This window comes from Idiotropiscis lumnitzeri, chromosome 16 (assembly GCF_059441095.1).
Source record: "Idiotropiscis lumnitzeri isolate Australia: NSW breed Sydney's pygmy pipehorse chromosome 16, RoL_Ilum_1.0, whole genome shotgun sequence".
NCBI lineage: Eukaryota > Metazoa > Chordata > Actinopteri > Syngnathiformes > Syngnathidae > Idiotropiscis > Idiotropiscis lumnitzeri.
The window spans coordinates 10,972,666-11,000,254 of NC_142406.1; the positions used below are offsets into that span (position 1 = coordinate 10,972,666).

At 41.3% G+C, this 27,589-nt stretch overlaps 2 protein-coding genes across 6 annotated transcripts in view; one reads left to right on the forward strand and one right to left on the reverse strand.

Annotated features, from left to right (window-relative positions):
- Positions 1–27,589, forward strand: part of LOC148321410 (TBC1 domain family member 20) — a 46,969-nt gene that overhangs the window by 3,563 nt on the left and 15,817 nt on the right. Inside the window, exon 10 of one of the 5 annotated variants that reach the window (XM_088319020.1) lies at positions 740–2,924. The exons of 3 other annotated variants lie outside the window; for them this stretch is intronic. In XM_088319020.1, the coding sequence (XP_088175146.1) occupies positions 740–984 (245 nt within the window). In that variant the 3' untranslated portion in view covers positions 985–2,924. Of the gene's footprint in view, positions 1–739; positions 2,925–27,589 lie in introns of those variants that run through there. One more of the 5 variants, XM_088319021.1, reaches the window with a different exon arrangement.
- On the reverse strand, positions 19,234–26,144 carry LOC148321411 (transcriptional repressor scratch 1-like). The gene is made up of 2 exons (XM_088319027.1): positions 25,511–26,144; positions 19,234–22,766 (listed from the first exon to the last, which is right to left on the reverse strand). The coding sequence occupies exons 1-2, from the start codon at positions 25,629–25,631 to the stop codon at positions 21,964–21,966; spliced, it is 924 nt and encodes a 307-aa protein (XP_088175153.1). The 5' UTR covers positions 25,632–26,144; the 3' UTR covers positions 19,234–21,963.

A 27,589-nucleotide genomic window follows, 5' to 3' on the forward strand; every position in this document is an offset into this window, starting at 1 on the left:
ATCATCCAGAGTTTAAGGATAGCTTCAAGCGTGGTACACATTAAAACAATCAGGCCAAATTTTAAAAGAAATCCTGCACTTGTCATGAAAATGATGCCAAGACCTAATATTTTATTGTCTCTTAAAGTTGACCCTGTGTAATTTATTACATGTTGTGAGGTTTGTTTTCTCCTCCACAATTTGCTCTGAAAATGGTCCGGGTGGACAATCATAAATGTTAAACATATTCAGTGTTCATAATCGCAAATCCTGAAGCAGAATTGGCCCCGTTTCTGTGACTCTGCCAATCCGGTAGCGCCCTGAAGCTTGCGCTGTTGGCCGACACTGCGCAGTAACTGGTTGTGATGAGTCGTGGTAAAATTTGTCTCAAAAGTCACTCACAAAAAAAAAAAAAAAATATGATGGGATTTTCCAACCACAACCACGCTGCCTCTCACAGGCCAGTCTTGGTACTACAACTGACATCAATATGTGTGATTGTGTCATCTGAGAACACGCAATATAAGAACACTAAAACATGCATTTTTCTCGTCAGCATGCGCGCTGTTTAACATATCGGGTAAAATATTAAAAATGGGTATGTGTCTACCTTGCTTAAATAGTAAAGTGGATGAAAAAAATAATCACATCTTTACTCTTCTGTGTCTGTAATCCCGGTGTTGTAATATTCCTCAAACCCGCCTTAAAAAACAAAATGCGACATGGAACCCCTCCCCCTCGTCATCCTCCTCTTCTTCAGCCTTGTTCTGTGCTTACCGCAGCTCGCCACTCGGGCTTGGACGTGGCTTTGCCCCAGGATGGGGTACAACGGTGGGGGAAGGGGAGCAGGATGGTGAAGATGGCAGTGTGGGGGCTGTCGGCCACTCTGGGGGCAGCCGTTTTCGCCGTGGCCCAGACGGCCATGGAGTGGGCGCCCGACATGTTGCTGCAGCTCTTCTGATGGGATTCTCCCTTAGCCTCTCTGCAAGGACTCGAATCTTGTAGCTTACAGGGACAAGGTTTTAAGTACTGCTTGTAGACATTACTTTGCCTTTTGCTGTTTTGGGTTCTTTGTGCGTGCCTGCGTGTGTATGTACAGCGTATATGCCCCTGGCCAAATAACAGAAAAAATTTAAGACTTGAAAGCTTCTCAGTATGGATGAAGAGAGCAAATGATAAGTGGGGTCCACACAATTAATTGTTCCAGTGTATGCGCGCATAATAATCGACTTTTTTGCCCAAGACGTTTGCCTATTTCTAGGTTGGGTTAGATTTTCACATTGTTGATGTGCATAAACTGCTGAATTAATACAGAAAGCTCTTGCGTTCTTGAAATATTAAGCAGTGTTGTGCCCAAACGGAACTCTTATTTACTCAATATCCTAATCCAAATCTTGCATAAACATTATTACATGCAATGGGAAGTAATAGAATTTTTAAAAATGTATTTATTCATCAGAAAAAAGTAGCCTGTCGAAAGACCGTAGAAGAGGAAAATCGTTTTATACCCGAAAATGGAATATTAATAATACAAATGTGTGTGTGTGTGTGTGTGTGTGTGTCTTGGCAATGTAGCGATTTTCCCCAGCAATGTCTGCGCCGTGTTCCGACGTCTTCGGCTCTGAAATATTCATCAGTTTTTACTTGCACGCACCGGCTGCATCTGTGAGCCCAAGTTCGCACACGCCTAGGTCTCCCTCGGTCGGCCCTTTTGGTCAGGATAAATTTTGCCCAATAACATGTATGACCAGTTTTTGTGGTGGACTTAATTATTTTTGTGCACCCCCTGATTAATACGTGCCACTTGGATGCTCTGATGGCGGGTTTATTACACTTTTCCAAACTGTCAAAACAAATCAAGGAGACATTTCTGCTCATGCCAAAAACAGTAGTACAAACAAAATGCGTTAACGCTTGCAGAAAACGTAAAACTTAGTTTCACTTAAGTCCTTTTATGTCTCTAATCTGCCTTTCAAACTGTCGCTGACTGTCAGAAATAACCAAAAATAAAAGTAATGCTTGCAACAATGTGCTTTAAAGCGTGACATTTCCACCATCCGTTTACTCAGAACGTGGAAAACTCAAAGAGAGTCGCACCTCTCATAATGTGACTGTTCACGTCACATTGTTCCACTTCAGTCCTGTAAGATGTCGCTATAATTTATTTTCAACTGTTGCTTATTGTCAAAAACAAATCAAGACCCCGCCTGTCTTTCCGCTGACTTTGAAAACAAATCGAAGCGACGTTTCTGCCTTCTGCCGATTCCGAATCGTTGTGGTCAAGTCACGATCGCAACAATGTACTTTGATGCGCGCTGACAACTCGGATGTAGAACTCGGCTACCTGTGGTTTTTACTGAAGTCCTGCTTTTCAAACTGTTGACTTTCAAAACAAATCAGAACATGTTTGGCTACTGCGGACTTTGAACATGAATGTCAAAAACGATGTCTTTGATGGCTGACTTCATGAGGGCATCTCCACTGCCATTTAAGTTTGGTGTGACCTCCTTCAGGGTTGCTGATTTTGAGTAATTGACAGTCCCGTCAAGTGTGTTACTCAATTAGCAAGTTCGAGAGTTGGCGGCCTTTCTGCAAAAGAAAGCTTATCGAGACTTTGATTGTTGATCACTTTAATTAGGCGCTCGATAAATCAGCACCTCACAGGCCAGTTTCAATTTTTGTTTGTGTCAATGCTCTTTTATGCGCAGACATGGTTTTAATTCATGGTGCACGTTTGGAAAAATTTGGACCAACTTGTCCAAGCATTTCGGAATATTCATTGCGCGACATATTGACGGAAAACAAAACAAAACAAAAAACTATTTCAATATTATCACCGTGCTATCCATTGACTGTATTCCAAAGAAATGTTAAGTTATGAAATCGCTGTGAAATTAATCTCGTACACCTGTGTTAAACAGTGAATAAATAATGATCGATTGATATTCCTGGTTTTGTCATCCATATGGTTGATTTTCTTTTTCTGTTTAGATGCTGTTAAATTCTGTCTAAAATATAAAATGCCCAACCATTATTTTTTTGGTCAAGGTAGCAAATCATTCGGCGGCTGTCAAAAAATGCGAACGCTGAAAACAACACTATCACCAAAGCTCGCTTCTGCGGCGCTTCGTGAATCCAGATGTTGTCAAAAGGCATCCACTGAGAATGGAGGTCATAGATTCATGTGGGGGGGGGTTGTGCACCCCTGGCGAGAGACGCACGTGTGCACACACAAACGCGCACTTTGCTCACTACTTGTTGGTGCGTTTAAAGGTTTCCCTTCCAAATCGGCATGCCTGTGTTTTTGTTGCATGTGTGCACGTGTGCGTAGGTGCTTGCGTTGTGTGCTTCGCCGGGGACAACCGCTCCAGGGGTCTGCCTGTTTCTACATTGTATGCATTTATTTTTGGGCCTCTCCAATGACAAACAAACTGTCGTCAATATACGCATTTTGCCCAAAAAGCATTGCAATGACGTTACAAGAATTTTCCTGCATTGTGTGCAAAATATAACTAGACATCATTTAATCAGATTTTTACCAAAACTAATTCATCTCCCTTACTGACAAGTAGTAAGATTTTGTGCAAAAAACCGTTGGAGTGCAATGACTGTGGCTGTAAAATCCATCCTCCGCCCAAGTCCTCATGTCGTCCTCCCTTGCCTTACAAGTCGCCCCCCCCCCCCCACACTCAGCCCTTCACTCTGTCATGGATCAGAGAACATGTCGCAAAGTGCTTTGCAGGCAACACGTGTGCGCTGCACCCCTGCATACTGATGATGCGTCTCCGCAGCTTCCTCCTGCCTGTACTCCCAATGAGAATTTGGGAGAAAAATGTACATAACGTTAAAAAAAATGCATGTATCGCAAATATTTTTGGGGGGGATTTTGTCTTCACCAATTAAGTTGGACAACTCTAAAACAAATTTGTATTTAACCAATCTCCACTGAACTTTGACTTAAGTCCATAATGATCACGCACAATGCAATGACTGCATCAATTACGGTTACGCTTTGTCTGAATTAAACCATTTTTTTTTGTTTTAAAGTATCTAGAGTCTCCATGGCAACGCTCAAATGAACGAAAAAAAAGGATCCTCCAAGAAGTAGATGAAATGCGCAAAAGCTCCAATGGAGACATCAACGCCAGTCTTCCAAAAAAAGACGCTCCCTTAATTGGTGTTCAGAGGCGTCAAGGCGCTCTCGCGAGTCATGGCCCAAATTAAACGGAAGCTATACAGAACATCTGTGCAGCAGGTGTGATCTTTGCGGGCAAAACTTTTCAATTTCAACCTTTTCAGCGTCGAGTGCAGCGAAAGGAAGTGTCGTATCGTGAATGTCTGATAACCCCCGGGCCTCATTAGGCTGAAAGCGCGCTCTGGTCATACAGTTGGGTGAATACCTTTTTCAGACTTTTCACGCGTGTCAATGCGGGCTCCTCTTGGGCTTTCCGCACGTGACCTCTCGTCTTCTTAGCCCGCCAGGGGTGTCCCGCTGGGTCCAACCTCAGCCCGGACCTCGCCTCGTATCCATGGACACCAGAGGAAATTTTAGGCACTCCATTCAGATGTTTTTGATTTCCCTTTTGGATGAGTCGTCCATCTGTCAAATATTCATTTCCGCCAAACCTGACGGCTCTGCTCAGATTTTCTTTATTACATTTTTTTTTTTTAAATCTCCCGCGAGGTAAACAAAACGCAACTTTTTTGGACAAAGTCTTACTAAATTCTTAGCAGTGATTTCAATTAATTTTTCACAAAATCTTATTTATGCACTGTTCGATTACAAAAATCAGTTTAAATTATTTTGGAGTAATTATTGTAATTTTTGTCCAAATGTGTGAATATTTTCTCACTTTGCACAGAATTCTAAAATAAATCAAATAAAAAATGGGGGGAAATTACACAGCTTCATTTTTAATACGAAATCCTGCTAAATTATTTTGCGCTTGATTCATGTCAAAACAAGAAGCTGCATCAGTCCTAAAATAGCCAAACTGATTTTGTCCATCTGTCGTATTTGCTTCCGCCGCTGACTGATTTCACAGTCCGTTAAAGTTCCCCCGACATCGTGAGGATGTCCTGTTAATCTTTTCAGCCTCGCTGTCACTCCGTCGCTCATCTGCCATCCGCTAATACGCCGACGACGCCAGCCGGAGATGGCTCGTTCATATTATTTTATTTTTTAATCTTCAATTGGATCCACCCGTGTCATTTTTTTTTTCTTACAGCGTTGGAACACATCAATCTGTCTTAAATCGCACGTTCCCCCGGCTCACGTCCTTCACTTGAACAGGCCTCGCAGAACGAAAAATGTTGCGAAATGTCAACAAGCGTTCAGTGCACGCGTGTTTGCATATGTGTGAGAAATGTGAATTTGTGGTTAAATGTCAAGAAGTTGGCAGTCTTAACGGCCGGCCCTGACAAATGATCCATAAAGCCACAAAGTGATTGGCTGGGAGATTGTCATTCATTCTAATGCGAGTGTCGACGTGACACAGCGCGGTGCAGTCACGCGCTTGCCGTTTAATTACAACCAGAATGGAGTCGCTGCTCGCTTCGACGTTTGTCACTTTGTCTGTTATCGTGGGGATTTTGTAGGATTTCCTTCAAAGACTCATGCATTCTAATTGGTTGCATTTTGCGAGGTAGAAAAAGCTGTTTCCCCCCCCCCCCCAGCGCTTCTTTCCGAGCTATTACTTTTTAAAGCGACAATAATTCTTGTGATAATCGAGTTGTTTTGAGTAATTACGCAGTATTAGGTCTGAACAAGTCCGTACAGAATTTTTGGTTGTAATTTCACTGCGATATTTTTTATATAAATGCTACTCAATTATTGAGATTAATTACAATGATTTGGTATAAAATCTTATTTAATTAGTGCAAAAAAATACATTTTATATGTGCATTTTTTTTTTATTTAAACTGCTTTCCTGTTTACTCGCAATCTAACAAATTACTATAATATTTCAATATTAAAACACTTAATGCAACACCTCATTTTAACTCCTTTAAAAAAAAAACAGTGGATTGAGTATATTTTACTCTTTAATCGCAACTGAGCACCTGTACAGCAGACATGGCATCTGTAAAGCTGTTAATGACAAAAAATATGCTCCTCCCCCTTAATTAAAACGGTTCTTAACAGCTCGAGCTTTTTTTTTTTTTCAGTAGGAGTCATCAAATGCTCTTGCTCATTTTTAATACTCTGATCCGTATACCAGACAACTCAAGGCTGTTTGCACTTGTTTGATGTGTGCATGTTGTATCTCCTGGGAATTTAGCAATCCACACAAATTGAAAGCCTTTCCTCGAATGGCTCAGATTTCCCAAAGTGCTTACTTTGCATCAAGTTTGCCCCGGGAAGAAAAAAAAAAAAAAAAGGTGAGCACGTTCCATCTGTACAGGCAGCTACAGCAGCAAAGATGAGAGACTCGGTTAAAACTTTAAAAATGAGTTTCACACATCATTAAGGGATCAGATGGGCAGACGCGGTGGAAGCGCCGCCAGACACGGGAGACGTCGTGTGAGTGGAAATTCATCAAAAGCTGCACGCTTTGGCAGAGGGTTTAAAGGTAGTCAAAGCGCGAGGTGATCAAGGAAAGGCGTGTTGTCCTTTACGAGGTCCGGGCAGGAGTGGGGTTTGAAAGCTACTCCAAAACTTTCATGCCTTCATGAGAGTGCAAAATAAATGAAAAGCTGTGAGCAGTACTCACTGCCATGCTCTGCCCATATGCAAAAAAAAACAAAAAAAAACGTAATCTTCACCCATCTGTTGACTTCATGTAGGTCAAATTTGGGTTTTCACTAACAAATCTTTTTAGAATTGATTATCCTATCGATTAATTAATCGATAACTCACTGATACTTCCTGCTCCGATGGCTTGCATTGGACTTATATTTAAAAAATAATAAAATAAAAGATCCAGCTTTATTTTCTTGGACCAGAGAATGTTGGCCATAAACATCTGCAATCACAACATTGAAATCGCAGCCTAGTCATCGTTAACAGGATTGCGACTGCCGATTATGGGACAAACGTCTCTGCATTTTGATTGTGCTGTCACGTCTTCCGGACGTGACATCGCTCAGAATCCTATTTTCAATCGGAGCCCAATCAGAGCTGGGATTGACCATCATCTTAAAACGCAATGCTGCGTCTCTTTTAATACATCTGTGGAGTTTAATATGAAATGACAAGCGACAAAGTAGGCAAGTTGTGGCAAAAAATATACAGGCTTAATTTGCTGTATCCTTCTTGTACTTGATAATGTAATGCAACGATTCTCCGAGTAAGCAGCAAAGTATGTGGTATCACTTCCAAAATTACATGTGGGAACTGGGATACTGATTTAAAATAGCAAATCTGAAATTATAGTGTTTTTTTGTTTCGCATTGAGCAGATTTTTCTATTCTAATTTATTTTATTTTTTTTAGAATTTCTCCTATTCCTAAATAAAAGGTATGAGATGGCAATAATATTTTTTGTAATTTTTCAAATTCATGTACTGCACATCTTTTTTTTTTTAATATATCTATGAATTCACAACAATACCACTTTTTTTTAGTCAAATATAGGCATTTTTAGTTTTATTCTTCTGGTTTTCAGGGGTATACAAAGATTTTATTGTAGCTCAATATAATGATCCGAAACCGCTCTCAAACACTACAAACCACAATAACAAAACATACCCGAGCATTGCCTTTATAAAGGCGCTTTTTTCACCCAATGTGAGAGTTAAAATTATATTTAATAGAGAAAAAGACATTTAAGTCATTACAGTCCTTTGATGCCCGCATTGGTCCTTTCATCTGCTACGTTTCCATCCGTCCACATCGCTACTCGTCATTTGTTGTTTGTTCTATTGTTGACCGTGGAGTGCATTTAAAAAAAACAAAAAAACAATTCCTGATGTTTTGTGAGGAATGCGAATCAATCCGCAAAGCGTAATGACTATTGATTGTGTGTGCGCGGCGAGACAAAAGAGGGAGTTTAAAGTATTCGGATAAGAAAAAATTCTCTTCTATGCTACACTGACCTTTTTTTTGTTAAAGTTGGCTTTCCTGTGTGGAGACGACGGCCGCCTTCTTTCCGTCAAGAAACAAAACGTTTATGTAAATTACCTCAGGGCTCGCGTGAGCATTTCACGGTTGACTGCAGAGTCCTTTTGAATGCTTTTGCCAACCAAAACAGCAGCACCTGCCGAGTAACAAGGTGAATTCAATTATGGCATCTTAGTGCATGTTCCTTATGCAGTATTAAAAAAAAAAAGATTTGCGCTTCGGTCATTGCTCCTCTTTCACCAGACACAATTGCTCATATGCGGGTGTATAATTTCTTAGCATTGAAACCGTGATTGATAAATCCAACGGCAAGCACCCGAGTGACAAAACTGCTGCTGGATGGGACAGAGCGAGCGAGAGAAAGTCGAGCTTATCTCAGCGGCCAGGCTTGCGCAAGGTCACGTTGCAGCCTCAATAAGATGCTGCCACTTTCTGGAATGACTCTGCAAAAAAAAAAAAAACAATTACCGCCGCAGCCGAAATGTAAAAACTTGTATTTGCATGAGGGGGCGGGGCATTGAAATACAAAAAGTCTTTACAATGAACTCCCGTCGATCTGTGGCTTGTTTTCCTCCAAATTTACCAACTCGAAAGAAATAAGGAGACAATTTGACATGGAAAGCTTTTTTCGATCGCTCTCGCTTGGATCTTATTCGATGAAATTGCGGCCGTATCTAATTACAGTAAGCGTCTCACGGGTCGCTTCGCACCGGTTTGTGGGTGCCAACAGCTTCCATCTTTAACATACTGAAAAAGACCTCGGACCCAATTACTCTCGGCTCCAACTTTTCACTCAAATGTCTTCCAGCTGTTCACTGAAGCTTAGTGCAAAAAAATTTTTTTTTTTTCTTCTTTAAGCGAGTTTCTGCTAATGAATATTTCACCAATATTCAACCCGTTGCTTTAAATCTTGTCCAACTTTTGGGGAAAAGCATCCCGCTTTCACTCAAGTCAGCATTGCTTTCACCTTGGTTGTTTGCCGTGGTCACTCCACAATTTTGTCGTCGGGTAAAATCCGCGTGAATCAGTGTTGCTGACGATGTTGAATTCACGTGGTGAAGTGTAGCGGAATCAATTACACGGCTAGATGCTCCCAATTAGTCGAGGCCGATCAATGTCAGCCAAGATCACTTGCCTAATCTCTCACGCACACACACACAACACACCGCATAGATGATTTGATAATTAAATCAATCTTAACAACTAGAGCTGCACTAATGAAGCTCTGATCTCAGATGAAATTCTTCAGTGTGTGCGTGTCTCTTTGCGCCGTTGAATTTAACTCTTAGCCTTGTGGAAATGGCCCCCCCACAAGCAATTTTACACTTTAGTTTAATAGATAACGCCCTCTAGTGGAGAAAAATATGCCTCGCGTGTTACGCATTTTTATATCAGCCGGTTTTTAAAGCATTTCAGTTTTTTATTGCGATTGTTGGAGATGACGGCTTGTCGTATGCGGTGTCTGATGATGATTTTGGTCTGTTCCCCTCGCAATTTTCGATATTTAGCGACATTAGCATTCGCTAAAGTAATCTGTATCGCTCTGTTAGCTTACCATGATAGCTCCCGTCCGTATGCTTGTCCATTTTTATTGGTGGTGGGAAGTGAAAATAATGAATTCCCTTGATTATCCAATTAATTAATTAAATTAATTAATAATAAACTATAATTAATGTTATAAGTTATCAACTTTAAGAAGGAAATTACTTTTGAAAGAGTCACTATCAATTTTTTTTAATACATCTGTGCAGCTTCCCATTCATCCTGTTGTATTTTTTTTTGTTTCAAACTATGACTTGGGCTACTACACTACAAGGCTAACGATATGCTCATCCCTGTGTTAGACATAAAAATAGCCGCATATTAAAATACTCGACTTTTCCTTCTTGGAGTACTCGTGACGGTTTGATTAAGCCGGCTGAGATGAAGTGACGGCGTTGCCTGGCCAAGCTTAAACTCAGCAGGGTGCCACCATACAAATGTGTGTGTGAGATTTAATTGCTAATCACCAACGTGTGGCTTTGCTTTCTTACGCTGCCCGGAAAGACTGGGGAAGGGAAAAAAAAAAAAAAAAAAAAAAGGCCTGATTAATAACATGATCCGTCACCCCGATGATATGATGATTAATGCAGCGATTCATCGCCATGGCGATACAATGGAAATAACGTACAGAGAGACGAGGACGGACAAGAGTGCGATACGATGAAACGGAAAGAGGAAATGAAGCAAAAGCGGCACAAAAGAATAATGTGAGCAGTCGTGGAATTGAGGAAGAAAGACACCACAGGGGAAAAAGACGGACGGGAAGGAGGGGAAACAAAGCAACAAAAGCATTTTTTTTTGCCGCGGTGTATCCTCGCACTCTCGTTACATGAATTGATTTGACTTTCAAAGGCTTTCATTAGTTTGCTTTAACTGGAAAGAGTTGTAGAGGATTTATTGTGTCGTGTCCTAAAAATTAGGGGCTTATTTAGTTCAAAACAAATCTATTCTGTTATATTGTCATGTGATTTATTAAATGCCATTTTCGATGCCATCAACGATGATACCGGACAATGGCGAGCAGGTACTTGTAGCTTTTTTGCGCATCCAACAACATTGCAGCTCTGCTTTGGTAATATGTGCCCATTAAATGGTATTCCAGTCCTTGCATCTTCGGTGTTGTTGTTCGTCTGGGATGATGCAACACTTGCCGTCTAATTAACAGAGTGAGCGGACACGCAGCCCAAAGTGTCATTTAGTCTTGTTTCTTGCGCAGCCGTGACTCATTGGAGAATGCAATCGCTGTCCAAATTGCGTGTGACTGCCGGAGAGCTGAAATGGTTCAATTGGTGAGGAAATGTGCAAGCAGGACACGAATATGGAAACGATCTGTCTTTGTGTGTTGGATGAGCTGAATATTTTGAAGTTTGAAATGGTGCCAGTCAGTTGGGGGAATATGAAATTAGCGAGAATTGCTAACAGTGCCTCTGCTAATGCCAGAGAATGTTATTCTTTGAAAATAGGGAATTGTGAAGAATTTCTGATTGGTATGTGGAAAAAATATAATCAAATATGTGCAGAATGAGCTGAGCATTTTGTTGTTTTGACTATTTTGCTGCTGGAATGGTTTCCATCGGTTTGAGACATATGGACAGTGGACACATTTTTGTTGTTGCTTCAAAATAACCCATTGCTCATCAGCATTTACACAATTTTTTTTTTGACTTCCTGACCCGCTCTCCCTTGTCTGCTCATTATGGCCACTTAAGTCTTTTCTTGTCGCAGAGAATGCCGAAACAGCCAGTATGACGGAAGAGAGGGGTGCTCTCGTCTGTGTGTGCGTGCGTGTTTAAAGGATTTCGTGTGCGCGCTCGCTGACCCACTTTGTCCGCCGTGCAGCAACAGAGCGGGCTGTGCATTTTTTAATAGCAACAGTCTACTTTGCGAGACGTCCCTGTGAGTGAGCAACCAGAATCGAAACCTAATGTGTTCCGTCAAGAATTTTTCAGAAAATAGTGGCCGGGGGGGTGTAGTTACTCAAACAAAGATGGGCTGAGGCCATTTTGGGGCGAGAATATGAAGCAATGTTGATATTCAACTTGGAAGTCTATTGGTTTTATGATTGGAAAAGGTCGTTTGTGTAATTATATAGTTGTATTCTTTAATTTTTATGATTTTTTTTTTTATTTCAGTCATAATTTTATTAGGGGTTTATTTATCGAAAAGAATGTTGTCCTATTATGATCATAGTTTATTTATGTATTTTTTTATTTTACCCATCCAGAGAAAATTGTCATATTACAGGACTAAAATGAATATTTTTTTTTTAAATTTAGCAAGACTGTTGTAACTTTTTCAGCCAGGTGTGATTTTACAAAATAGGCTTTTAGAAAAAAAAATCATAATTTTATGTGAAAAAGGCACATTTTGAGGAGCGACGTGTTGGGTTGTAAAAAATAAAATCAAATTGATTAAAGGCATATTTCTTTTTTTTTTTTTTAGCCCAAAAGTTATTTTTATTACACATTATATATTATATCATTTTACGTCTTACAAGGATAAAAACATAAAAAATTTTAAAGGCAAAAAGCAAAGATTTTTCTCCATCCTAAAATTTGTAATTCGTGTTTTCCATGAAAAACTTCCAATATTTTTTTTAAACAATCTTGTGATAAAAAAAAATAATAATCAAGAAAATAAAGCCTTTAAAAATAAAAACAAGTCCTATTCTTATTTCAATCCGTTTTTTTTTTTTTTAATAGCTCTAATTTCCTGAGATGAAAGCTGATTCGCTGAGAGTGCTTTGATTTTCAAATTTCCTTTTCCAGGGTCTTGACTTAACTCCGCACGTTAACAAAAGCCCCTCCCATCCTCACGTCTCCTCACCTAACGCACAATCCTCTGCCGCCGTAATGGCAACATCATGTATATTCCATGAACGATAAAAGCAGCAACAATGAGTGCTGCGTGCGCGCCCATGAGTGTCTATGCGCAACACGTGCACGCCAAATCGTCTCCCGTTAATAAACCGCCGTGCCGCTTTGTGCTCCCGCAAACGTGAGCATGATAAACAGCAGATAGAAGAGAGGACGGACGATAATTTCAAAGGCTTACATCATTCGTCTTTCCTGTCCAAGGTTTTTGTTCGTGTCCGGTCGTAATCATCTGCACGCTTGTCTTCATGCATACATTTGCTACTTCTCAACGCCTGCAGGCCACTGATGGGGAACGTGTGTTTATACGTAGGAATGCGCTTTTGTTTGTCCGACTCGCCAAAATATTAGGAACGCCTACATGTGCCGATGATGTCCAAAAGTCCCATGCTACCAAAAGGTCTGTCCTAAACAAAGTTTGCTACACTTCAGCTCACTAAGTCCACTTCTGTCTTCTTTTGCGTAATATCAGATAATTTTGTATTTTTATATTTGTATTGATATGTACTATACAGGTGTGACTAATTTTATTTATTTTTTATTTTATTAATTTTATTATTTATTTTGTTTTAGTTTTATTTTAAACTTTTATTTAACAAAAAGTCAAGTCGTATATTAAAAAGGTCTTTGCAGGGAAATAGTTGATATATTACATAAATGTATTGCCCACCCAAAAAATAAAATCTCTAAAAAAATGTAAAAAAAAAAAAAAAAAAGGGAGTTCCAGATTTTTTTTATTTATTTATTTTTTTTTTTTTTACAAATCTAATAGGAAACAAAATTCATAATTTACAAGATTTCCTTTCAGAATTTAAATTGAATAATTAACGATTTCTTCAAGAAGTCTGTGTAATATTAGAACAAAACAAAATGATTATAAAAGTCAATCTTACAAGTATCTAGATGTATTTATTATATTTTATTTTTTTTAAAGATAAAATTCACAATGCTTTAAGATAAAATTCAGGTTGTGAGACTCAAGTAAAGTTGTATATGTTTTTTTCTCCCCCAATTTAGCATTATAAACTCAAACTTAATCACCTCTAATCAGTCACCATTATTGATACTCGTGTGTATTTCCAAGCCAATTATTTCACACTAGACCTCCGCGTTTGTGTAGGTGCGTGTTTGATGTGTGAGTAATGACGCCCCCTTCTGAATTTTGCCGTCCAGCTAAATTACTCAACACTTTCTCATACTGCTCCTCCCGGGACGTTGGCAATACTGTCTCAAAGAACGCTTATTACAGCCGTGGCTTTATTGATCAACACACACTTTTTTTGTGCGTGTGTGTCTGTGCTCTCCAAACACACACACACACACACACACACACCTACACACGTTGGGTCATTAAGGGCTCTCCTCGCAGTGTGTCCTGTAAGCAGTTTGGTTCCCCGGCGGGCCGCTAATATACTGCTGCGTTTCCATCGCATGTCACGGCGTCAGCTTTTTTTTGTGGCCATTAAAGCCCCTAGTTCCACTTTGCCGGCGGGCCGCGGGACCGCTTGGCGGCGAGCTCGGGGAGGCGACCGCCACCACGACGCGGATGCGTTTCGCCGGAAATTGGCTAAAGGGAACGCTTGGGTTTACTTTGAGGCCTGTCGCTCTCGCTTTGCGATCGAATGAGTTTCAGGCGGCCCATTTGGAACCCGCTGAGGGGAAAGTGATACTGGAGCAAAAAGTTGGAGAGAGAGTAAAGTGATTTTATTTTATTTTTTCCCGGGAAATAAAATGTTATCTCATGATCTTTTTACATCACAAGTTTTTGTATTCCTCTGCAAAATGTTCGAGCAAACTATAATTTCATCTAAGGAAAGTCTGTTAGCTTTATGCTTGTATAAGATGCGAAACTCCATAGACGGCCTAATGTTAATTAGCATAGATGTTACAATATGTGCAGCAATACTCCCAGGCAGATAGTCTCTGTGCGGCAATTATTGGAGCGTAGTTTAGGACCTTCTCTGCCTCTTGTTCTTGCTCTTAAATCGCTGCATTGTGGAGATTAGAGTTGCATGTTTATGTCATGAAATATCAACTTTAATTTCTTTATATTACGTCTTTTTGCTTAGAAGCAGCATGTGGCTTATAGCAATGGTTAAAAAAAACCCAAAAAAAACGTAACTTGCAAGTCAAGAGAAATGATTTCTCACCGATGAGGACCAGGAAACGCGAGTGTCGCGCTTGTGTGTTTGAGTCCAATTCATTCCAGTGATATTGATCTGCTCAAAGTCTCTTAGTTGTTTCCGCTGCCTGCTGCTGTCCTTCTGAGACCAGGATGACAATTTTGATTCATGATGACTCGGCAGGATTTTTTAAATTTATTTATCATTTTTTTAGTTCATGCCCTGGGAGCACAGCAGGGAATCATGGCAGTGTATAGTCCACTTGAGCCTCCAATTTTTTTTAGTAGTAGTAGGGAAGGAAGGGGGCCGGGTAAAAAAAAAAATAAATAAAAATCACTAGAACAGTCAAATTCGCACAATATTTTGTTGCTCATTATCTCGTGGCAGAATTGTCATCATGGCAAGCATTTGAGCTCACATGTTGCTGTGCGCTAAAACTGAATTAAAAAAAAAAAAAAAAAAAACCTCAGGAAATAGCTTCAAGGGGACGAAGTGGCTATAAATTCCAGGTGTGGCAATAAACCAGACATCGTTGTCACGTTAGGTGATGAGCTGAGCTCATCCCTCACTCATTACGCTGCCACGCCACGCGTGTGCGTGTGTGTGTGTTAAGATTTCAGCATTCATGAATCACAGACGGGAGAAGAAGAAGCGAGGTATGACCGCGTGCTCTAATGAAGATGTATGTCGCCAATAAACATCCGGTGTGCGCGCTTGATCGAGTATTGTTGCTCTTGTGTGTATGCGGGCACATCGGAGCAGAAGTTCTACGGTGGCTTGATGAATGCCAGGCGAAGCAAAAAGATTTGACTCGTCGGCGGAAGTTTGGTCAAACATTGCACGATCGCAATCACAAAAACATTTTTGAATGACTTGCATGATCAAATATTCCTGCCTCCAGCGCAGGTAAGGAGTGTTAGGAGCCACATGGAAAATAAAACGCAAAAATGGGGATAATGCTGAGAGAGAATAAACAGGAAAATATTTGTGAAGATTTAAATAAAATAAATTGGGAGCATTTTTGAGAAAACTTGGAGGGTGAAAAAGTATTTTCAGAATTATTTTTTGGGGGGGGAATTATTCTTTTTTTACCTATATTAGCAAGGGGAAAAACTGTATATGCAGAGAATTTGTCAACATTTTTAATATATTTTTTTTGTCTTGTCCTTTCTATCTCTTTGTTCCCCTTGAACAACCACACGTTGCTCTAAACATCCCTCAAGTGGAACATCAAGTCCTTGAAAGTCACGGCAAAACTCCCCGATGAATTCCTCCACTCTCCCAACGCGATCGATGCCCCCCCGTCCCTCTTCGGACGTCTCCGCACTGATTCCGTCCGACAGCTGGCGACGCACGATTAGGCGAAATAATACGCGAGTCGTCCCGTTGGACGGTATCGATCGCACGGGGCCGTTGTGCTACTTCTCTAATGGAAGTCGGAACATGATCTCCTTAACGGGAGATCGGCTTCGCTCAGGTGACTTCCACTCGTACCTTCACTACAGTAATCCCTTTTCCGTCACTGGGTTCACATTTTAAACACACTTATTGTTAATCATACAAAACCCAGGCCCACAAGTGTAAGAACGCACACGCATGCAAGTATCAAACGTGGACGAGTCTTGGACGTGCACAAACCACAGAGCGTTTTAAAAAATGATTAGCTGAAGTTGCCTCGATGCTGATGGCCGAGGCGCTAAAAGCAGAACGCAATACAACTTTAATAGCGGGCACACACGCGTACGGAGAGCTATTTTTCTTCACTCTCCTTCATAACGTCTGCCATTTGTGTCTTTAGTCTCCGAATGTCGAATGCTGAATTAATTTGATTGTGTTGACTACATACAGTGTGATTTGGTCATGCAGTTTTTTTTTTAGGTGTTGTGCTTGTGGCCGTTCCAGCGCAGAAGCCGGGTAATAAAATATAATTTAGAAAAAATAAAATCTTAAAAAAAAAAAAAAAAAAATCCAAAGACTAAGCATTTTGAGAAAAAGAAATAAGATTTTAAAAATTCAAGAAAGAGTTGTACATTTCTGAAGCTAATATATTTTGAACCCAAAATTTTATATATTTTTACAAGAGTAGGGATTTTTTTTCGATTTTGCTATTCGCATGAAACTGAGTTTTCTTTTTTAAGACATTATATTCCAACCATAAATAGATTTTGCCACAATTTAAAGATTTTTTCTATTTGAGGAAATAAAATAATAGTGTGGAAAGTTTGAACATTTCTGAGTGAACAATTTGACATTCTCTAGTGAAGAAAGTTCTCAAACTTATTTCCAACGTCTTCTGCCCCTTTTTGCTCCTCAACACGAGCAGTCTTGGTTCTTCAATTTAAACGATAGTATTTGTGTAACCCACATATGGTGTGATTTGTTCATATTAGGCCAAACAGACTGTGTTTTTTTTTTTTTAATGTGCACTGCCTGAGGGCCTTGTACTGAAGCGGCGCAATAAAAGACGCATTAGAGCAAAAGAGAGATTACAGTGAAAAAAAAAATAATACAAGGCATAAAGGTTATTTTTTTTCGCCATCACAGAGAAATAAATACTTTTTGTGCGTGGGCGTGAGAAGACGGTATAGAAAACGTTCACAGGAAAGAAGAGAGTTTGGTCATGGATGATGCAAGGAATGCAGCGCGTAACGTCTTGACAAGCATGACGGATGTCGTTTACTTTGAAAAATTCTGCCTGGCAACGGCAACCGTGCGCCTCATCACGACTTATATTATAGCGTTAAGTTTGTGACATCACAATTTTAAAATATTAATTTTAATATTGTGATGTTTTCTGCCTAGCAACAAGTGTTGGTGCGGCTTCCTCGCAATGCCATGTTGCTCTCTTCAATTTGCAACATTTTGAAATAAATAATGTAGCGTGTATAGTCGGCCCATTTTCTTCCATGTAAAAAAAAAAAAAAAAAGGAAAAGAAAAGACACAACCTGGGGGATGGGTGAGTGAGGGGAGGCTCATTCCTTGTTCCTTCCCTGGAAGTTGTCTTCCCCATCGGGCGCGTGCGTTGCCAGCGCGTCCCCTGACAAAGCAGGAGGTCAAAGCGCTGTCACTCACGTTGATGTAAACGCAGAGAGCAACGCGAAAGGATGCGGTCGCCGAGAATCCAAATGAACGTGCCATAGACACACCGTCAAGTTGGCCTCGTCGTGTGCGCTACCTGCTAATTGAAATGCGATGAGGCGTGAAACAACCCTTGAAAAGCCCATCACACCGTGTGCTGTGCAGGTGCGTGCTTGCAGACAATGCACATCAATGGCGTGTGTGTGTGTGTGTGGTGCACATGTACCTGTTTGCACGTAAACAAGCAACAAATGGTCGCTTTTGTGTCGTTTTGTCCCCCGATAAGAAGATTCTGGAGCGTTACAATCGTGATGATGTTTTTGTGTAGTTCAGGCGATACTTCAAAACAAAAGCGACTCCTAGTAAGTTTTGCTCGTATTGGACTTTGAAAGGTTGGACTTTGCTCGCTGCAGCATGAATGATTTACGTGGCGAGCTCACGGGGGAGCGTGTATGAACAATTTAAAGCCATCGCCTGCTCCGGGCTGAAAGGTCAAGTGTTATGGGAAAACTGGAATTAGCATATTTAAATGCTTCTGGGCAATAAATAAAATATATTTCTCGTCTTCTTTTTCCAATGAAGTCATTCAATGCATAAGTAAAACTGAAAGTTTTGTCAGGCTGATTTAACGTGATGTCTGCTGTCTTCTCATAGATTTAACATTTTTAGTTGTCATGCTACAACTTAATTCGTGTAACATTAATACTTTTTTCCCCCCCTCCTTAAGTTGGAATTTTATTCTTCCAAAATTTGGACTTTTTCTCATAAATTTAATTTGTATTTTTTTATAATATTCCATTATTCACACCACATTCAGATATGTTCTTGTATGTGAACTTTATTTTCATCAAATCTCGTTTTTAAAATTCTCATATTAGAACTTTCTTCTCATGATGTGGCTGCTCTCGTTATTTTTTTCCCCTCACAATTTTTTTCTCGTAACATTTGAATTTTTTTTTTATCATTCTCTCATAACCTTACGACTTTTATTCTTCACAAGAATTTTTTTTTTTCTCTATTTAAAAACCAGAATTTAATTTTTCGAGCCTCCATTGTTTGTATTACAGCCCACAAAATGACACGCAAATGGATTTGAGTTGATTCAATAAAAAAGTAAAAATAACAAACAAATGTTTTCTGATGAAACTATCTTTTATTCTTAATAAGTGAAAGGGGGGGGGGGGGTAAATGCCCAGTGATGTTTTTGTGCTTTACATTGGCGGGCCCGAATAGATCGCACCCCCAGCCCCAGAGGAAGAAGTCGGAAGCTCTGGGAAAAAAAAATCATCATCATCATCATCATCATCACGCTTTACAGTACAGATCTATAGAAATAATCCCTCAGTCCATTCAGTGCTTATTTACAAGGCTTGAAAATATTGAATATCTAGAAAAGGGCGTGTCGTCGAGTTCATCATTGTGACGTTATCTTCGCTTCCAGTAGAAAAAAAATGAGACTGCGGTTCTTCTTTCCACAAGCAAGGCGTCGTCTACCTGAATCTCTAAACTCTTTTTGTTGTGCTATTCACGTTGAGAGAGAGAGAAAAAAATGACCCCCCCCCCCTCCCTTCCCCCCCAAAAAATAGGAGAGAACTTTGAAGAAGTTACAATTGGTAAGAGGAACAAGTGCTTTCATATAAGAATAGATCAACTAACTCGTGGCTACAGTAGTGTCGTCTAAAAGTGGTTCAGCGGCGTTCTCCCGTGCTGGAACATTGACTGGAAACATTTTTCACTTCCGGAGGTATCGTATAGCGATATCGATATTTGTCATTGATATGCGAGCGCCATGGCGACAACAAAGGACCAGTACGAACATGTTTCTTTATGTTGTGTTGTTAACAATTGGTAATTACCATTGCCTATGTTCCATAACACATTGTTAAAAAAAACAAAAAAATATTTTGTGAGGGTTCTCATAAATTACGAGATTACTGTAATATTCCAATTATAATAATATTTTGTCACTGAAATTTTTTTTGTAATATTATTTTATGAACATAACATATTGCAAATTCTATTTTGACTTTTTTTTTTGGAAATTGACATTTTCGCAATTTTCTTTTGATTTGCAACTTTTGTTTTCATGGTGACTGGTCAACTTTTTCCATATCATGACAGAATCTTATTTTTTTAAATTACAACCTTTTGCTTTTAATATTACAACTTTATTGTCATAACAATGCATTTTTTTTCAGTCTTTCTGGTCATTCCGATTTTTTTGTCTTAACATTACGAATTTTATATCAAATGCCGGCTTTCTTGTCGTCCTGCAACTTAGAACGTTACAACTATTCTGACAAAATAATATATTACGAATTTAAAATACAATTTCTTTGTTGTGTTGTTTTTATGATTTTGACACAAAAATGAACAATCCATGTTCCAGCACCAGAAGCCGAACAGTTGTACCTTCTACGTTCTTCTACGTATACTTTTAGGCTAATACAAGGCAGGCAAGTTCATAAAAAGCATGTACAAAAAAAAAGAAAAAAGCCCTCCCGTCCGTCTGTCATGCATATCGGTTCACCGATTAATCGCCTTTGCGGAGAAGGCCTCATAAGGATCACAGAAGTGTGTGTGTGTGTGTGTGTGTGTGACCACATAATGCAAATATATAGATAGATATACCGTAGATATAGCCTCCATGGTTTGCAAACTCCCTGATATTTCATCATGTATCATCACTACGTATACAATAACGAAACAAAAAAAAACTTGTTGATTTGAAAAAATGCATTATTGCTTGATCAGACATGAAAATAAATGCTCCTAACTAATCAAAAAAATATTCATAAAATTGGCATAGTTCTCCTTTGCAAGGCTGTCACCTTTTTTTTTTTTGCATGCAGTGTATCATTAACATGGTGAACCCAAAAAATATAATAAAAAAAAAAAAGGCAAAATAAATTAGAAAGTGTCAAATGCTTTGGCATATTCCAAACAGAAGGCAAATTAAAGTGCAAATGAATGGCATTTAAAAACATCGATAAATAGTAGTGAAATACTGTGGTGGCATGTTTTTTTTTTTGTTTTACACGAGTTCCCTCGAAGGTTTGGCCTTGACGTTTTGAATGTCCCCACTAACATTGGCATCTAAAAGTTCCCTTTTTTTTATAAACTAAATATTGAACATATTGCCATAGTATTGGCATAGACTGTGTAAGAAACCAATGTTAAAAACCACGTGATGTGAGTTTTCCGATAAATATGGGCCCCATTTTGGGTCCCGAGCCACAGTTTTGGAAAAGCCTCTGACCACCAAAAAAATACCCTGGTGTTTTTTTGTCTGTTGTCCACTTCCCTGTCTTGTACTTGGATAGAAGAAGACAGACAGCGCTCGCTTTCACGATAGTGTTGTGCTTGCTTGTGCTATTACGCTAATGGGTTATGATGAGCGAGATGTGCCGTGCTTTGTTTGTCCGTCTTCGGGTTGTCTATTTTGGACTGGGTGCATTATCCCTTCTTTTTTTGGTATGTTTTTATTATTCAAGATATGCCATTGTGTGTCCTCTTGATTTTTTTTTGTTTTTGTTTTGTTGACCATTTATTTTCTGATGGGCAAGATGTCATTAATACTCATTCAGATAAATTATTAGAAAAAAATGACTAATCTCTATCAGAAGCACTGGCCTACATTTACATCTAATATCGTGTAAATTTATTCTCTTTATCGCATTGCGTTTGTTTTCGCTGCACTGCTTTCTGCTTGCCCATTCAGATTTCATCTCGCGTGTTGCTCTGTCAATTGAATCTGGCAACAGTCTTCATAAACAGCCGTGCTGGTTGATGTAAACGAAACATAAAAAAGGAACGGGACTTTTGAACCAATCGAGTTTCAAACTCATCCTCACAAGGCCCTAGCGCTGTCCCTCCATGGCGTCAGCAATTTTTCCATCCTCTGATTGGTTGGTCAGAACAAGCCAAGTTTGACTTGATTGGCATCTGAGGCAATCTGCACAATTCCTTTCATATTCAGCATCTTCGGGGATTATAAAATCCCTTTTTTTTTTCGGGTATATTGAACCTCTCCGGATAATGTATGTGTCACAGTTGTTATATTGCATTTTGTATAGTCACGATGACTTTTCTAACTGCAATGCGATAGTGGTGGTAATTTGAGGTGAATTCGGTTGGGTAAGTCCCCACCGAAGGCCGAACATCTGGCCCGCCACTGCCAAAGAATAACCGCCTAACCAAACCGCACGGTGCACAATCCGAGCCCGCGCCAGGTTCAAAGGGGCCGAGCACGGATGGAAGACGAGTCCATGCCCGGAAGTATCTGGTCGGCGAGAATGTTCGGGCCTCACTCCCCGAGCGAGCCGATGGGCGAGAAGGCCCCCTTGAAGCACGCCGACTCGTAGTGCTTGTTCAGGTAGCTCTTGAGCGCAAAGGTCTTGTCGCAGCGCTTGCACTTGTAATGCTTGAACGCCGAGTGCGTCTGCATGTGCGCGCGCAGGTTGGAGCGGTCGGCGAAGGCCTTGCCGCAGTGCGCGCAGCCGAAGGGCTTCTCGCCCGTGTGCGAGCGCATGTGACCCTGCAGCAGCCACGGGCGGCTGAAGGCCTTGCCGCACACGTCGCACTTGTGCTTGAGGTCGTGCGTCAGCAGGTGCATGGCCATGGCGGGCATGGAAACGTACACCTTGCCGCACGTCGGGCACTTCTTGGCCATCTTGCTGTCCATGCTGCGGTGCGTCTGCTTGTGACGGCTCAGGTTGGACGACGTCGCGTACGTCTTGCCGCACTCGCCGCACGAGTGCCTCTGCGGGGCGCCGGGCCTGCCCGCGCCGTCTGCGGCCGGCGTCCCGGCAGCCTTCCGTCTCGAGCGGCCGTCCACGATGAGGAAGGCGTCCACGGAGTAGGCCTCGCCGATGGCGGCGTCGCCGTTGATGTAGCCGCTGGCCGCCGACGACACCTCTGAGCGAGGGCTGTCCGGCTGGTCTGAGTCGCCATGGATGTCTCCGTGGAGGCCGCCCACGTAGCCGCCGTCCATGCGGCTGTAGATGATGGACGGGCGAGGTGGGGAGGAGGGCGCTTTGGAGATGGCAGGCAAGTCACTGCGCACCGGGTTGTCGTACGGCGACGGGCTCAGATAATCCCGCTCGTAACCTGAGGAGACACGGGAAGTGATTGGTGAAGAAATGAGACGCAGACGAGAGTTATTTATAAACCCTGCTACGGTCTGATGTTATGCACTGAATGTACTAGGCTCAAATAATAGGCCTATGTCCTGCACTAGTAGCCTCCTCCGCTCCACTTGTGGCACCGAAATACCCAACATTAATATAGATTTGCCTCACTAGGAATGTAGTTGTCCAACTAGCATGCCGAAGGTGTCCTGCTAGTATGCAGGTAGTGTAAAAAAAAAGTTACAAGTGAGACACAGCCATTCTACTAACGTGCCCTAGTCTACTAGTGCGCTAAATTTTCTTTCTAATGAGCACTTAGTGCATGCTCATATGGACCTTCAAAGATTTCAATCTTGAGGTCCAAGTTCTAGTACACCCTTTGGTGCACTAGTTGACTTCTACATGTGACTACTAGTTGAATAAATGCTCGTACATGGATTTCCATAGTTACCCTTTATTAAATCTCACGTTCTGGAATTATTTTCACTTTTCGTTTGTGGCACGCACGCACACTCTCAGTTGAGACAGCGATCCGGCTCTGCAGGATGCGCGCCGATCAATATGGCTGCTCCATTTCAATTAGCGCACTCCAAGATACTTGTGCTGGTAATATCATTTCACCCGTCACTTCTGAGAAAGGCATCCATGTCGGTAATAGCAACTTGGGGCGGGTGAGAGGGCGGCGGGGTTGAGGATGAGGAAAGTGAGAGAGAGAGAGAGAGCCCGGGTGGAGGTCAAGCTGCTTGTTTGCACGCTAACCGGACGTTTTGGGAGAGCGCAGACGCAAGCAAACAAGATGGAGTCTTGACGTCATGAGTCATGAATATTCAATAATTGCACTCTTGACTGCCAACGTGTGCGCGCGTCTGTGTTTTATAGAGCATGAGTAAAGTTTTGCAAAGATGACCAAGTGTTCATTTTAGCAAACAGGAAGCTTGACTCACTGCTCCGACGCAATAATCCAGAAAATCCCTACGACGCTTAAGGCAACACAGACGTAACAATATGAGAAGTTATTAATATTACGAGCTCGAGATGGTCTCGCAATATTTGAATGATATTAGCTAATTCATCTTTGGCGGTTCCCGGCTATTGGTCTCAAACTGTTGCGTTCTCAACCGCGTGTGGATGTTTACTTTTTAAAACTATGACTTAGTGCAACCTTTTCCTGATAGTTTTTTTTTTTTGACGGAGCCCTTAAAATGGCCACATTAATTCCCAAATGTTAAATATTAAAAGCAACCAAAATGGCTGACTTCTTGCCCCTTTTTGTGTGCGTGTGTGCACATAAAAGATGTGGCTATTACATTTCATGTAGGCATGTCAAAGAGCTAAATTTAAAACTATATATATTCATGAAGAGACAGCATGAAAATGTCCGACGGTTGAGAGTGATGCCTGCAACTTGATGCGCGCTTGTGTGCTTTGGCCTTCATGTAGGTCGCAAAGTGCTTCCTGTGTGTCTGCGTGTATGTGAGAAATGCCACGCACTCGGGCGTGTAAGCTCCCTGGAAAATATGCCAACTTGACAGAAACGCAGCCGTGTGTGCGTGCATTTCTGTGCGTACGCGTACACGCGTGTGTGCGTGCAACAAGCGCCACTTGCTCGAGTCAAAGTCGTGTTATATTTATAACATGGGAGTGTGGGGGCCACAATAGGCCTGGCCGTGTTGCTGCTGCCGCCTCCATGTTTGCCTCCTCGTTCTGTCATCGCAAGTGACACCGTTTTTCATTTGGCCACAAGGGGGCGGAAATGTTCCAAAGCGAGTTGACAAACAGCTCCAGGGTAACACGACAATGAACCCGCGTTTCTCGCTTCGGGGTGATGCATATGCATATCAATATAGACACCACAGATATAAACCTTTTTTCTTTGAATAACTTTACCCATCCTACTTAAAAAAAACACACTTAACTTACTCAAACACACTTTTTGAAGCATTTCTGAACGCCTATTATCAATGCCAACAAATACAAGGGAGTCTTGTTGCGCGACATCACTCTGATGAAAAGAAAAGACTCGAGATCGCACATTTCTCAGAACAAGAAGCAAAATATGCTTCACGCTGTTTATTTGTCACTCTCGGTTAAAGTTGACTGTGAAACTGACATAAAACAAGAGATTATATATTTAAACACCAAAGTATGCAAACAAACCATTTAATTGTATTAATTAATGCTAACATATGACGAATTTTTTTTTTTTTTTTGCGTGTTCATTACTCACAGGCATGCTTTATATGCTTTCTGCTACAGTGATAGACACCGGAGATTAGTTGGGGATCTTCTCTGCCTCTTCATCTTGCTGTTAATTACGCAGCATCTCCTCAGTATTGCTTAGCATGTTGTGGCACAACATGGCACTACACTGAAGTCACATGTCTATGTGTGATTTAAAAAAACAAAAAAACATTAAAAATTATTGCACATACTTCAAATCACCACTTAGTGGCGCTGTGAGTAAAACGTCTTCCATTGTGGAATTGAATTTCTAGAGTTTGGTGTTCTGTTTATCTAATATAGAATTTAAAAAAATTGCTCTCCAATACTGCATTCCTTGCATCTCCTCTGTACAGTTTTTCCTCCACCACTACCTTTTATAGCTTCCTGGCTTTCTCGCCATTACCTGCGTTTGACCCCCTTCCGAGTCAGTCATGACTAATGCTGCTATCTGGGGATTAAAATAATGTGTTGGAACGGTGTGTATGTGTGTGCGCGACTCACCTTTATGATGATGGAATCGCAGGCTCAGTTCCCCGCGTCGACCGTGACAGTAGGAGCTCTCCAGCTCTGCGGCTGAAATGTCATCCAGCTTGACTTTCTTCACCAGGAAGGAGCGAGGCATGATGGCAGTCACACACACTCACACACTCCTATCACTTCACACTTTATGAAAAGTTATTAAAAAAGTTTCTTCCACTGGGAAATTGTGTTATGGGCATTCCAAAAGTGTAAATATATTAAAAAAAAAAAAAAAGAAAGGTCCCAGTTTGTGTTATTGTGACTTAAAATCCTCTCCTCTGTCAGGTCCTTCAGAACCGGTCAGCTCCCTTAAGCGATCCAGTTGCCGTCGCTGTCCCTTCAGCACCACGAAAGCACCACGAGTCAGGCACATTCCCGTGTACAAAATAATCTTGCGCGTCTCTTTCCCCTGAAAAGTGCAACGCAGAAGTTCAGCAACGTCCGATACGCGTCCCGAAACGTCCTTGCGTCCTATTAGCTCCTCTTAAGCGCATTATTGCTCCCGTCAAAATGTTTCAAACGCGCACCAAAGAGCCGCACGTCCTCTCGTTCTTGCGCCTCCTCCTCCTCCTCTTCTTCATCTGTCTCTGCTTCTGCTCAGAGTGCGTGAAGCTGCAGCGGCTCTCTGGTGCACAAGACCAGCTGTTGCCCTTATATAGAGGAGAGAGATGGAGATGTGGGGGGGGGGAGGAAGAGAGCGAGGGAGAGAGGATCAGGTCCAATGGGAACAGCGTGGAGGGATTTAATGAGCTACTTTGAAAGCGCTCGGTGGCTCGGCGCTGATTTATAAGGCAGTTAAAGGGGAGCAAAAGGGGGCTTTGCAAAAAGTGGAAACTGTGATGAAAGGAAAAGGGCCACACTGAAAATTAAACAAATAAAAAAGAAGTGATCAATAAATATGACATCCGACGGAAAATTATATAAATTGACGAGAAACTCTTTGCATCGTCCCCTCTTGAACTGAGCCGAATTGTTTAGAATTGAATCGGAATCCCACTGAACCGAAGCGATTTTTAGCCACCTTAAAAGCAAACTCTCCTTAAATCGTCTTGGCGCAATTTGTATAATCTAAAAGTGCGATTGTAAACATGAATGGTTGTCTGTATGTGACCTCGTGACAACTTCAGGGTGTTCAAGTGAGTCCGGCTCCTGCACACCCTCGACCTTAAATCAAGAATTTAATTAAACCATTCAACGTGCAGCGCATTTTCCCTTTTTAAAAAAAAAAAATTAGTGAAAGGAATGTCGCTCAGTGCAGGCACACGCATGAGTGATGCATTGTTTTGGATGTTTACACTCAAAGTGACTTCTCCCTGCAGCTAGGACCGACACACACGCATGCACGCTGCCCTACCCCCCTCATTCATGCTGATGCAGAGAGGCGGGATGACGGCGCGTGATGTAATCCGGTGACGCGTGCGCTTTATGTAAGGTCTGAAGTCCTTGCACTTGTTTCTTTTTTTTGGGGGGGGGGGTTGAATCAAACCTTATGAGTACTCGCATCATCTGTTAGTTTCAAGCGCCCGAGGAAAAATAAATCATGCACTTGGAGCACAGAGATATTTAATGATATCTGCCGGCTGGATCGATCACCCACAGACCAGACAGGAAATGCTAAAAATGGCTCACATCTTGTTGTGAGTTTTCCTGCTGAGCTCAGCACTGTTTGTCGACCGCAGCGTGTGTGTGTGTTGCATGTGGACATGTAGAGATTGAAGTCCTATTAGCATAATAATAGACTTGAAATCACCAGTGTGTTTGTGCGCGTGTGCGTGTGCGCACGTGTGTGTAAAAGGCTCTCAAGAAACACAATGGGCAGGAGGTTGTTGACTTTTCATTCCTTTCTCTTTAAAGGGCCATCCAAATGACGAAGTCGAGAAGGACTTTACATTGCAAGCAAACTATGGAATCCAATAAGCAGGAGGGTGGGGTGGCTTCCAGAGGACAAAGACAAGGTCAACTTGGGTTAAGGAGGCATCCCCCTCTAGGAAATAATGGCAATAATCCATTTCACGGTCAGAATTGTCACAGTGGCAATAGCGTTACATACCAGCTGCCTCG

Bases quoted from the DNA above. Each gene is read 5' to 3' on its own strand.
- LOC148321411 (XM_088319027.1), bottom strand. From the start codon at position 25,631: ATGCCTCGCTCCTTCCTGGTGAAGAAAGTCAAGCTGGATGACATTTCA. The intron at 22,767-25,510 runs GTGAGTCGCGCA...GTGTCTCCTCAG, and splicing joins GCGATTCCATCATCATAAAG to GTTACGAGCGGGATTATCTG.